The 12769-nt window shown below is 41.3% G+C and overlaps 1 protein-coding gene across 1 annotated transcript; it reads left to right on the top strand.

Annotated features, from left to right (window-relative positions):
• The first annotated feature begins 8365 nt into the window (after positions 1–8365).
• Positions 8366–10205, top strand: LOC143340619 (uncharacterized). The gene is made up of 2 exons (XM_076762798.1): positions 8366–8599; positions 8915–10205. The coding sequence occupies exons 1-2, from the start codon at positions 8366–8368 to the stop codon at positions 10025–10027; spliced, it is 1347 nt and encodes a 448-aa protein (XP_076618913.1). The 3' UTR covers positions 10028–10205.
• Positions 10206–12769: the final 2564 nt, after the last annotated feature.

Genomic DNA, 12769 nt, shown 5'->3' with positions numbered 1-12769 from the left:
CGAACGAGCTTCTTTCATAATAGACAAACGGCGTCGTCGAAGGCTGTCGTACGCAAAGATCCGTTTCACTTCGAGCCAAACTGGTCGCGATCGGTCGCTCTGTAATGGCGAATCGAGTCAGTAGGGTCACTCTAACGGGCTAACGGGTCGCAATAATGGCGTACCGTGCATTACGCATACGGTGACGTAATCCTTTGACCGACAACCAGCTTCTGCCATTCATGGCGGGCGAAAGTTCGAACACCTTGCGGAATAATTGGAGTCGAAGGTTGGGTCGCGTGTCGCTTTTGAACGAAAATACGACTATTGTTCGGTCCGCGAGAACCCGTGGGACGTGCTCGCCCACGCGAAACGTTCGCAGGGACCAAGATAAACCTCCAAAGAAAAGACTATGTCATCGAGAGAAGCCTCAAAGTCTCGAGCAGTGGTTCCAAACGCCAGAATATTTATTGAAAATCGCATTTGACTTATAAAATAATTTCAAGTTGAAAGGTGTTAAATAACTCTTCGCCTCGAATGAAAAATAAATTTTCACCGTTAATCACCATTAATAGCCAAACAAAATGATTTTTATTCGCGTTCCTGGCGTTCGGAATCGTCACGTGTCTCTTCGTCATCGTCGATGTCGAAGACGAATTACGCGTACAATGATGCATCGTGGCGTGTAGGCGAACGTAACTGTTCCATCGAAAACCGTAAGCTGCGTCTTCGTTCGTTGGACACTTACGTAATTGAAAACACAGAGAGTGAAAATCAAGCGTGATCCTACTTTCGTCGGGAAGAACCGCCTCCCGGCACTTTTGCCGCGACCAACGCGTATCAACCGACTAACGGCCGACCTTCCACCGTTGTGCCCGACCTCTTCTCGAATACGAGGTCGTCGCCATCTACGTGCTCCGATCTAACCTGATAGAGTCAATCTTTCCCGGTCTGCATGAATTTTGATATTTCGTGCAGGTCTAACGTTCAACTACCCTTTATTAAGATTATCCGAATCTGTGTACTTAAAAGGTCCATTTGCATTTTTAGAACAGAGAATTTTAGTGACATATTACTATTACAAAACCCTCTTTTGTTTTCTTAAATTCCCGTATGAATTTAACGCGAAAATAGAATAGAATTACCAAGTCAACCGGTGATTCGACAATGTAATTGCGAAACAAATTATGAAACGCAGACGATTAATTAACCGTATCGGGTTTTTGTGTATCGCGGCTCTTCTTTCAACACTTTCGTCGGCTCTGACCATTCACTTTCTCACTTTCGTTCGCCGCGATGATGTCTGTAATGCAAAGTTAAAACGGTGAGGATAACGTTAGCGCAAACGGTACCCGTGAACTGTTATCCTCGCCGAGGAACAGATGAGGGGACCCAGTGGCCCAGCGATCGACTGGGCTCTCAGTTCGCTTAACAATGTCGTTTCCTCGACAGTCTCCAATAGACTGACTCTGATTATGGCTTTAACTTTGACTCTGGAGTTTATGTACGCGCGTCGAACGAGTTCCCTTCGAGGAACTGCGCGATCTCGAAAATTCGGATCGAAAAAACGAGTTTGGAAGCATAGGAAAACAGGTTTACTTCGCAGTGATGGTAAATTACCTTTTGTTGGTTTCCTAAAACCTAGCTTTGTCAGAGTCTGTGTAAAATATTTTTTTAATTTGGAAGAAGGTGCAGGAACAATGGTGCTGGAAGAGTGCCTCAAATTTGGATCATTGCTCGATGTAAGTAATTCGCGAAGAAAATTGAGACAAGTTTCGTGCAACAGAATAATTTGTTTAACTCTGATGTGTTTTACTAATTTCATTGCGAAAGAGCATCGACTGTTCGCTTTCTTGCGTATTTACATAATTTTGAAACGCATACCCGAGGAATATGAGGCGCAATTAACATTCCAATATGGAATTCGAAGCTTTCGACGGGCGTAATTAATCGCGCAGACCTACCGCACGATTTACGAACGTCAGACGACTGATTTACGAAACGCATCGAATCATTTAAATACTTTTTATTCTCGACGGCCGGTCGCGGACGGTTTATTAAATAAGAATTTATAGAACGTCATTAGAATTTCAAAATACGTGCCTTTTTTCTCCGTGACTCTTTTGCAAGGCTCGAAACGGGCCCAGGGCCTTTCGTTGCAGGTTTTATGAGCGTTAAATCATTGACCCGCGATGATCGTTTATTCTTAACGTCGTCTCGTATCCGATTTTTACTTTGCCTCGAAAAAAACAATTTAACATACCCGATCTTCCATGATTTCAGCAATCTAAGCACAGGATGACCTTGTATTGTTCCGATGACCAGGATGATGGTTTCGGGACACCAAAAGGGGCTGCAGTCCCTTTCTAAAACAAAAAAATGGACTCAGAATGTAAATAAAAAATTATATCATTTGATCTAAAGAAGTAGGTTCGACTTTTATGGTTCCTCTACGCACCAAACCCATGAAAAAACATATTATTAACCCTTTTCACTCAGAATTATATTTCAATTTTGTTACCAACAGCTCCCAACGCTTTGAAGTGTTTTATTTGAAATTTATTTTATTTGAACAAACAAACTATTGTTGTATTTTGTAATTTTCAAGCGTAAGATATCTCTTTGGTTTGGGCTTGATAAGGGAGCTCCTGAGATAGGGGTACACTTGATCAAGAAGTGAGAGGTCCTGGGATCTCTCCTTGCTAGTGTATATCGTACCAAACGCTAAATTTTGTGCATCTTTGTTTTAAATGGTAATTTCCCCCCGAAACTCGTAAAACGATACGCGACGAATACGTGTCTGGCATCTTTGGTAGATTCTTAACCACGAGAAAAATGAACCGTTCGAAGTATGCTTGCAGACAAGTAATGTTTCAGATTATGGATAGAAAAAGGGCAGAATTCATCGAGACGGTGAATCTGTTTCAATTCACGTTCGTTATCACGGGGTTGCAAAGGGGATAAGTTCCTCCGGGTGTTCGGTGCCCGGTAGAAGAGACGGACGACGACGTTACAATCGAGAATGTCGGCGGAACGAACGAAGAAGTTGGCGAGAGTGGGATAGAGGCAAAGGAAAAAAAAGGAACGAGCAACCAAAGAGAGAGGGAAAGGGAGGGGAAAAGAGGAGGACAGAGAATAGTAACGCGGAATGCCCGGACAACGCTCCCGTGGAGCTGGGGCCAACTAACGGTCCACACCACCACCATCGCCACCATCAACTTCGATGGTCCTCGTCATCCTTCTCCTCCTCTTCCACTTCTTCCGTCTTCGTTTTTCTATCTTCCTCCCCGTGACGTCGTTACAATAACGCGTTACACCGTACGCCGGTCTTCGGTTGCGTATAGGCGACCAACTCTTTTTCGAGATCGTTGATTGATCGAACGACGCGTCCAACAGCCGCACGCAGGACGCTGCATCCTCGCGATCCAGCTTCCGAGCCGTGTAATTCCTCTGATACTTCGTCCCCCCCTTGCACTGCCTCCGGCGAAACGACAACAGTCGCGCGTTTTGTCCCGTTTCGCGTTTCAAAAATTGCACTTCGATCTTCTTGGAACAATGAAACTTAGGTCCCCAAGAGATCGTGATTCGTTGCTTTTAATTTAACCTTCTGCAAAAACTCCCCCCTTTGAGCAAAAGCAGTAATGCAAGTATCGAGGCTGCGTTCAACGAGGTTCAACGGTGCATCAAAGGGGAGACACCGAACGCACGAAACGAGTATGGCACTCGTTAGTCTCGTTACAATCGTTAGAGACCTTAATGATCTCTCTTGTTCCTGTTTCCTATTCGTCCTACCGATACGTGATTCTTTTATCCGTTCGTTCCACCAAGCACGCGTGCGAGATCTTCGCGAGCCACGCAAATGGATCGACGGATCAGGCTAATGGCTAAATTGAGTTATTAATGTAATATATCGTTACGGCCACCTCGGTCGTCATTATCCATCCTCTCCGGTCCCGATCCTTCGCCTACACCGTGCATTCCTATTCGGTTCTTCGTCGGTTGCTCGCCGAGGTTACCCGGATGCGTTGAAATGCGCATCTTGCATTATGTTAAGCTTCGATGTACACGATTGCCATTCAAAAGAAACGCATACCGTTATTAATTTCTGTATTACCCTTACCCCCCTTCTCCCCTCTCGCGATCAATCGTACACGTGAGAATCCTTCCGCGAGGATTTCCGCAGGATCGAGACCGCGCGATATTCAACGACCGCCAAATATACGTTTTATCGTTCTGCGTTGCGGGCTCAGCCATAACTTTGATACACTCTCGTGATCAGGGAAGCCTTGGGCGTACCTCGTGAAATCAACGATTCGTTCGCGATGAACGCTCGCTCGTCTCGTGCTCGAAGATGGAGCCTCGAGACGGTTTTCACGCGGAACGCAAGCCTAACCGAGGCTTTTATGCTTTCGTAAGCGAAATACAATGGCTACTGAAACTTTTTATCTGCTTTAATACGTTGTCCTGTTTTCTCATAGTCAAAGGCAAAGTTTCGACACGCGCGAGCATCGGGTTGCCTGTTATTAGGGGCGCCTTCTACGCAATTTCGTTATCCTTGATTTCTTTTCTCGACACAATTTGCACCATAAATCACGGAATACTCTGTGTATGTCTCTGCCAATAATTTTGTGATTCGCTGTATATCCGCACCGAACGAGGGGTGAATGTAAATAAAGGACTCCCACAGAGCGATCAAAGATTCGAAAAACTCTCGAATTACGACGCCCCTGTCCGGGTCCCGATCCTCCCACCGTGGGTTCTGGCTACTATTAACGTTCATTCTGCGATCTCATTCTTTCCTCGTCTGTACCTGGATCGCGTGCAGAAAAAAACAGTCGTTTTTGTCGAGCCGCAAAAGCACCGCAAGACAGTCCTCTAGGAAACTCGGTGAGAATCCTTACAGGCCTTCTCCAGGCATTCCGTTGGACTTCTTTTCCCGTCTCCTTGCTTCGTCGCCTTTCTATCTCTCCTTCCTCCCTTTTCTTCTACGCCTTGTTCTTTCCACGGTGCTCGACAAGTGCGTACAAAGTACAGCTTATGACTTGTTGCTAGGAGGTTTACGCAAGTAGACGAACGGTGGACAAAAGTAAAAAAACTCGAGCCCAGAACGCAGCTTCTTACGAGCAAGAGCGTAAACACGTGACGATTTAAATTTATTTGCCCTGAACTTTCAATATTCTCTACCACGTGTTTCGCGTTTAATCTAATTCCAAGTCTTTGCTTGTAGCTGCCATTGTAAAACGCAACTGCATACGCATTCCGTGGAAGTACTGTGCTTCTATGCCAGTGGCTGTAACTGTGTGACTTTTTGCGCACTTTTAAGTTCTGGAGTTTCTAAATTAATTACTGTTTCCGACATACAGACTTGAATCGAATTGATGTTGTGTTCCACGCAATTTACGCACGCCTCTTCAGTCTCGGAAGGATACCCTGAGAACGCGCCTCGACATAATTAAGAGGTGCAATCCGTCGAACGATTTAATAAGGCGTTTCATTGGGGTATCTCAGCCCTTTAACGCGCTCGTTATTACTGATGGATTTAGTCTCTTTTTCGTTTCGCGATTACAAACCTCCCGGTGTAAAAAGCTTAATGATCCAGAGTTCGCGTAGGTCAACGACGGTTCGACCTATTTACGTGTCTTATTAACCCTAAGCCAGCAGATTCCTGATTCCTCTGCAGTTTCTGTACGCTCATGATTCGTATTCTACGTATGCATTAGGTGCTTCGGTAAATTTTGCTGTAAAAAATTCGGGCGCAGAAATTTTTTTTTTCGTGGTGAGCGCCTTGGAAAAAGTTTGGTAACCACTGAGCGTAAAAGCATAGATAATGTTTCGCGCAAGGACAGGCGTTTGTTACAATTTTCCGTCGGGGGTTCGTTCAGTTTCTCGCACAAAGGACTTCGGAAGTGGCGTACAATGAAATGCAAAGGAGAAAAACAGAGACCGGTTGCGCGGTTGTAAATTACAGGCATCCTTGAAAGCTTCCAAAGAGATTATCTACGCAAGAATTCAGCGAGACTCGCGCCGTAGGTGGTGCACCAATTTGTTCTACCTTCACAATGAGGCCGAGACCGGGTATTGATCATCTGGATCTCGACGCCGGTAGAGAGTATTTGTGCATTCTAAATAACTTCGAAAATATCAGATTACCCTCCCGACGTTGTCTAAAAAACGAACGAAAAGGAGAACAGTTTAAAATGAAACGAATGGACTGGAGTTTTCGAAGCAAGAAAGTACTGTGACTAATTTTTAGTTGCATTGCTCCCATTTCAAAGATTTAATGCCCCCTATTATAGGCATAAAGCAAAATGAGTACCATTTTATGACCGATCTTTTGCAGTTTTGGATCGAGGATAATCGAAACAGAGAAAAGAGCGAGAAGAGGGGTAAAATGGTTGTCTGTTACATTGAACAACAGCCGGAAAAGTAAAATGCATTCGCGATCGCGCAATATAATATTATTCGGTCACTTTAAAATTGAAAATGATCATCAGGAAGTGGATACCCCGTACCGAGCGCCCAGCTGCGCCTCGAACAAAGATCAGATCGACAAAGAAGCTCAAGAATGGGGAAAAAGTGCGTTGGGTTTCCAAGGTAATTCACCTCGCGAGTCTCGAGCGTGCACATTCACGGAGATGCACGCGCACGACCATTACGCATTCGTCCGACGTTCCTTCCGGTAGGGGGAAAGAAAAAAAAAAAGTTTTGAGGAGCGGTTTTACTCGTGGCTGACCCGTCCTCGTGGCCCGTTTCACGAGTCTATAATGGCCTACGTGCGGATACTTCGAATTTTCGTATTATTCGACTCGTACGTCGAATTTGAATACGCGAGATCGTCGAGAATCGAACGAGTCCATGCTGGCAAACCGAATGCACGGACGGGGACATCGAATCTGTCGCGAGACGCGATGGTCTTTCGATTGGTCGCTCCTAATTGGTAGAATGTGACGTTTCCAGTGACATTCCGCCAATCAAAAGCCTGGCGCCATACATGCGCGGTGACCTCGCGACAGATTCGATGCCCTCTGGTGTAAGCTAGCCTTACTTGCACGTGGGTTTCTTAATTCGTACCGTTCGAGGGGAACACGCCAAACGCCACCCCTCTCGCACAATGGTTTGTTAAACTAAATAATTGACGTGCCATACTCCCCTCAAACGACAAAAATTAATGAACCGGGGTGAATAGTTTTAAATTACAGCACAGCGCGCCCTGAACAGCCAACTAATAATTAACGTACAATTTTCTCGTTACGATAATCACTTCCACCGCGTTAGTTACACGCTGTTTAAGGAATTAACGAGTAATAACTCTTCTCGTTAGTGGAATTTACAGAAACTAAAAACTTATTCCAGTTCCTTTTCTTAATTTTTTAGAGGCTTCTATAAGCAATTTTGTCTATCTGGTAATGCCAAGCTAACGAAACGTCATCTTGAAATCGTTTATTTTGAATCTAATTTACTCGATTGGACACTCGATGATTTGACAATGATACGGTATAGTTTGACGTATTCTCTCACTGTAAACGAGCACAACAAGATACGTATCTCTTGCTCGGCTTTCGTAGATACAATCAAACGGAAACATCGTATAAATAATTGTTACGCACACGTATGTACACGTACCTGTTCGTTTACTCCCTACTGAACTTCCGTGCGATTCGTTTGACACTAGCACCGGATTTGCAATCCAAATTAACGAAGTATGTTAATCGCAATGTTCATGCTCCGACGATAGACTTTGAACAAATCGAAAACATTGCACGAAACATTGCAGTCCACGCGAATCATAACCGGAAGTACTACACCATTCAAAACACTCGTAAAAAATACTGTGTGCATTCAAACGGAAAATGACTTTTTAAACAATATTTGGAAGAAAACGAAATATGAAACTTTGTCTACGATCGTTGTACAGATCTATAACCGACTCGACGCAGACTTTAATTATTTGTTCGTATATTACTTTCTTGAAACAAAATCAGAGAAAGGAAAATTGTGAATGATTTTCAGTCCGAGCTCACTCTACTTCGAGGGCTAACCGTAAACTGAACAGACCACCTTCGAATACTACAAATAATATTACGTAGATTCCCGTCAACGTACAAACTTGTGTTTATTTATCTGCCCGCGTCAATGCCAATGGTTGTTTACTCGCCTTATCCTGATCTATCGAACGCGCGCGTCTCAAAACGAGGAATCATTTTATTCATTCACTGTCGGTAATGTCCACTTCCCGAGCAGGATTCGTTCACACGTGGTACGTCTTTTATTATGCGTGCTGTAGGATGGCGCTCTGCTAATCTCTTTTACGATTGCGTATTATTTTCATCCTGCCACGAGACCGATACTTTACAGATTAACGTCGTGCTTCGTTCTCGTCGCAACGATGTGGTGCAAGTGGAACAGTTTTACGACTTCTAACGACGATTCGTTTGTCTTTTCTGATAACAATGGCGAGGAAAATGCATTTGGCAATTTTCAAGACACTAAAAACTGGATCGAATGCGATTCTGAGAGCTTCCCAGGCAAGACGTATTTCTTTAATCTAAGAACGCTGTGCAGAACGTGGACTAGACCGGTATCGCGGGAGATAAAGCTCCAGCGTTTCAAACAACAATCCGTAAGTACATATATCCTTTCTCGAGAAAATCTCCATTCATTTTACACGTAATAATACCAACGGTGACATTGTCGTGTACGCGTCGTAATAAACGCGTGTATTATAATAAATTATCTCCAAACTTCTTCACGAGATGAAATATGTTTTTATTACTTGGTGTACGATTTTGGCTGTGACTCACTGTACGAGGAATAAAATTTAACAGTTAAAATCGATACTATATTTGAATAGTTAGTCACGATATGTATTTAAATAAATAATGTATTCTATCGAGGAGAGTGCTATCAACAATAAAACGAAAATGTATTTCTACAGACAGTATATAACAATTTCAAGCCTAACGAAGACATGATATCGATATTTGTATCAGAAAGCGAAAAAGATTCTACGCGTACAACGAAAAAGCTCTTTAAAAATTCAAGTACCAAAAAGGAACAGAAGATTGATGACAGCGTTAAGAAGAAGATTTTTTCACTATGTTACACTAATAATATAGGAAGCCCGTTTGATAATAATAAAAGTGCTTGTTCCAACGATATCAATCGGAACACTTTTATGAGTCCTTGTTCTTTACTTTCAAAGTCTTCGTATTATGAAGTCGGAAAACATTTTTTGATGACGAGCAATGAATTCGACGAAATCAAAATTTTAAAAAAGCATATACCCGAAATAGTAAATTTATCGGTTCAAACGACAGATTGTCTTGAAGTCGAGTTGTGCACGTCGGAAAATACATCGGAAATTGGAAAGCGAAACAAACCACTATTGCACAAAGACAAAAAGCTTTCGACGACGGTAAAATCTGACACGGACGCGAACAACAATGTTCAAAATAATCCTGTACCCGATTTACAACATATTAAAACCAACAATTTATTAACGAAAAAACCTCAAAGAAAACGAAAGGTTGAAAGTTCGAAAAAGCCGGTAATTGCTAAGAAATCGACACCGACTAAAATCATTTGTGAGATGTACGGTACAAAAACAATTAATTATGATCCCATAAAGAAAGATCATTCATCTAAAATCGAAGAGCCGAATCTTAGCGACAGCACTGTAGTTTCGTCATTATGCCAGAAAAAGAATGGCAAAAACCCTACAGTTTTTAGTAATTTCGATTTGACCGATCTAAATTTACGCGCTACGAATCTTTCGAGTCATTCCAGCTCGAGCTCATCGTCGAGTTCAAGTTCTTCGTCGTCAAATTCAAATTCATCGAGTTCGAGTTCGAGTTCGAGTTCGAGTTCGGGTTCGGGTTCGAGTTCGAGTTCGAGTTCGAGTTCGAATTCAAGTTCGAGTTCGAGTTCGTCGTCAAGTTCACGTTCTACGAGTAAAACTTTAGTAGAAACATCACTAATACCTTCAACAGAGAATAAAATAAACAATAACATTGTTGAACTTCCTCTATCACAGGAACCGAAACAATAATAGAACTGTTTACGTTTTCATCATAAAAATGTTCTTATATAACTGATGCGACTTCATTGTTTTTTTTTTTTTGTATTGTTCTAACGAATAGGATAAGACAGCTTAAGTTTGATTAATATTTCGTTTATAAGAATTTATAATAGACACATGATTATACTTTTTATAGAAGTGGCAGCAGCATATTTTTATACGACGATACATTTTATGATTTCACATTGTAATAAATTTCCCACTTAAACAGGCATTATTATTTTATTAGTATGTGACAAATTGATGTCCGTAAAATTCATTATATGACACAATAAAAGTATTAGTTAAACCAGTATTTTGTGACTCATTGAGGCTTCGTTAAAAAGTTATTAAAAAATTCAATTAAAAATTTCAAATTATTCTGGAAAAATTATTTTCGGTTGCGGGGGTCAATTACAATCATTTTTGGTGAACACACATACCCCCGAAATCCAACTCACTTTCGAGAAAAAAATTCTTTACCGAAAATATCATTTCTGGCCAGAAATGTCTGCCCGAATTTTCATACGAATCTTTAAAACATCATAACTTCTGAACGGATTGGACGATTTTAATGTCTAAAAAAGCAATCTACGCGTATTTTGATGGAGAATATGTACAAATTGCAAAAATATTCGAAAAGTTGGACCTTGACCTCGTAAAATGAGAAAAACCCCATAAAAATGGTCCAATTTTCAAACAGCCATAAATCCTACAATTGTGAATATATTTCAATGAAACTTTTCTCTGAAGTAGAGCTCATGGGTACCTACAAAAAAGTATTAGACAACTTTTCTGTAGGGCGTTAAACAAAATTACTAAAAATGAAAAAGGAATTTTTAAGAAAAATCGACAGGGGGTAGGTGCCCAAATTTTTCGGCGAAAAAAAAATTTTTCAAATCGTTCTGGAAAAATTATTTTTAGTTACAGGGGTCTATTACAATCATTTTTGGTCAATAGACACACCCTCGAAATCCTACGCATTTTCGAGAAAAAAATTCAGTACTGGCGGAACTTTAAACGTTAATAACTTTTTAACGAAGCCTCCATCAACAAATTGATATTCTTGATTTTCGTCCTATTTTGGCCTCTAGAATCTCCCATTACAATTTTTCCCAGGGGTGGCCGAACACTTTGTATAAACAGTGATAACGAAGTCGGTAGATATGTATTCTGTCCAGCTACGAAGCAGCGCGAATTCAATTTAAAAAATGATGTTGTTCTACAAGAAATTATAAATACAAGTAGAACTATTAAAGATTTGATGATTAATAAATCGAACGATAATAATTGTAGACGAATGCATGAATTGGAAAATTCTATGAGGTTCATTAGGTAATGAAAGAACGAATGGTCTTACGTTTCTGTTTTTCGATTTCCTTGCGGCAGTAATGCTGACAAAAATCACGGCCGGTTTACAGCTTAGCATATGGCAAACGTTACCTCGAGATGCAGCCGGTGCACCGTACCGCGACTATTATTTGCGTCGCCATTGACGAATCACAACGCTCAAAGCGTAACGGCCACGGAGGACGAAGCCGGAACTACCACGAAGAATTTGTCTTCGTCTCTTGTATCCCGGAGGCTTTGACTTTAGTTTTACACCAGTGGTGCGCAATCTCTCGCTACTGAACTACTAACTAGAATATTAGTTTGCAATTAAAAATATAGATAGAAAATTGATATCCTTTTCGTTCTCAAGGCAGTAGATTTTGAAGAAACTCAAGGTACTCTTGTATTGGTTACCAAGCAGAATATTTTATGACTTCTAAGCGTTCACTATCGTCCAACGTGTATAAGAAACATTACGTCAGTAGCTATAAATATTCACTTTACAACAAAAAGTAGTATAAGAGTACTTATTTCGTTCCGTCACAGAGATCTGTAAACTTAGAGGATAACAACTGTGCAGTGACACGACCCACATTGCAACGGTAAGGTTTATGAAGTGGGGGGAGATATAAAAACTCAACAATGTATTTTGTTTTAATGTAAATCAATTCTTTTCATGTTTCCGCGTATAAAAGTGCGAAATCATAACCACTGAGGATGCAATACTTTAAGAGATATTTTATACTTTATGTTAGGATATTACTTTATCCCAGCAGGTGTTCAAACATTCCACCATGAACGTTTAAACATTTTATTACACGATTCCTTACATTTTTCATTGCATTCTTAAGATGAGTAGCAATCACATTCACGCGATTAGATTTTATTTCAATTTTCTTGTCATCGCGCTCATCTTTCACTCATCAAACACATCACATACGTTCTTCATAGTATTGCCGCTGTCAAAGCAGCCACTTTTGATTGTGAATAACAATTGACAATAATTCGTTGCCCGTGCACAAAGAATTCTAATAATTGTCTATTGTTTTAAACGAAAAGATACCGATAGAGATGTCCATTAAAACTTTTGCATGCACCAGATTGATCTACAGATCTAAACGGATTTGCATGACTACAGTAGATAGATATCGTTAACGTTACTCTATTGTAAATAGTAGATACGAAATTGATAACAGGCGTACTAGCGTTGAGAAAATTACACGGATAAAGAAATGCGAGGACGTGGTAGCGAGATTATTCGCCTTTACATCCTCGTTATTGACGACGTAATTTCAGCGTGTAACGACTCTCAAGGGGTCCCCGGACACGGCTAGGCAGATAAAGATCAACGACGCGCTGGCCATGAACTTTGCACCGTGAGAAGAGTTTTCTTCGCTTAAC

The sequence above is a fragment of the Colletes latitarsis genome, chromosome 3 (genome assembly GCF_051014445.1).
Source record: "Colletes latitarsis isolate SP2378_abdomen chromosome 3, iyColLati1, whole genome shotgun sequence".
NCBI lineage: Eukaryota > Metazoa > Arthropoda > Insecta > Hymenoptera > Colletidae > Colletes > Colletes latitarsis.
The sequence above is the reverse complement of the archived record's forward strand: the minus strand, read 5'-3'. Positions and strand labels throughout refer to the sequence as shown.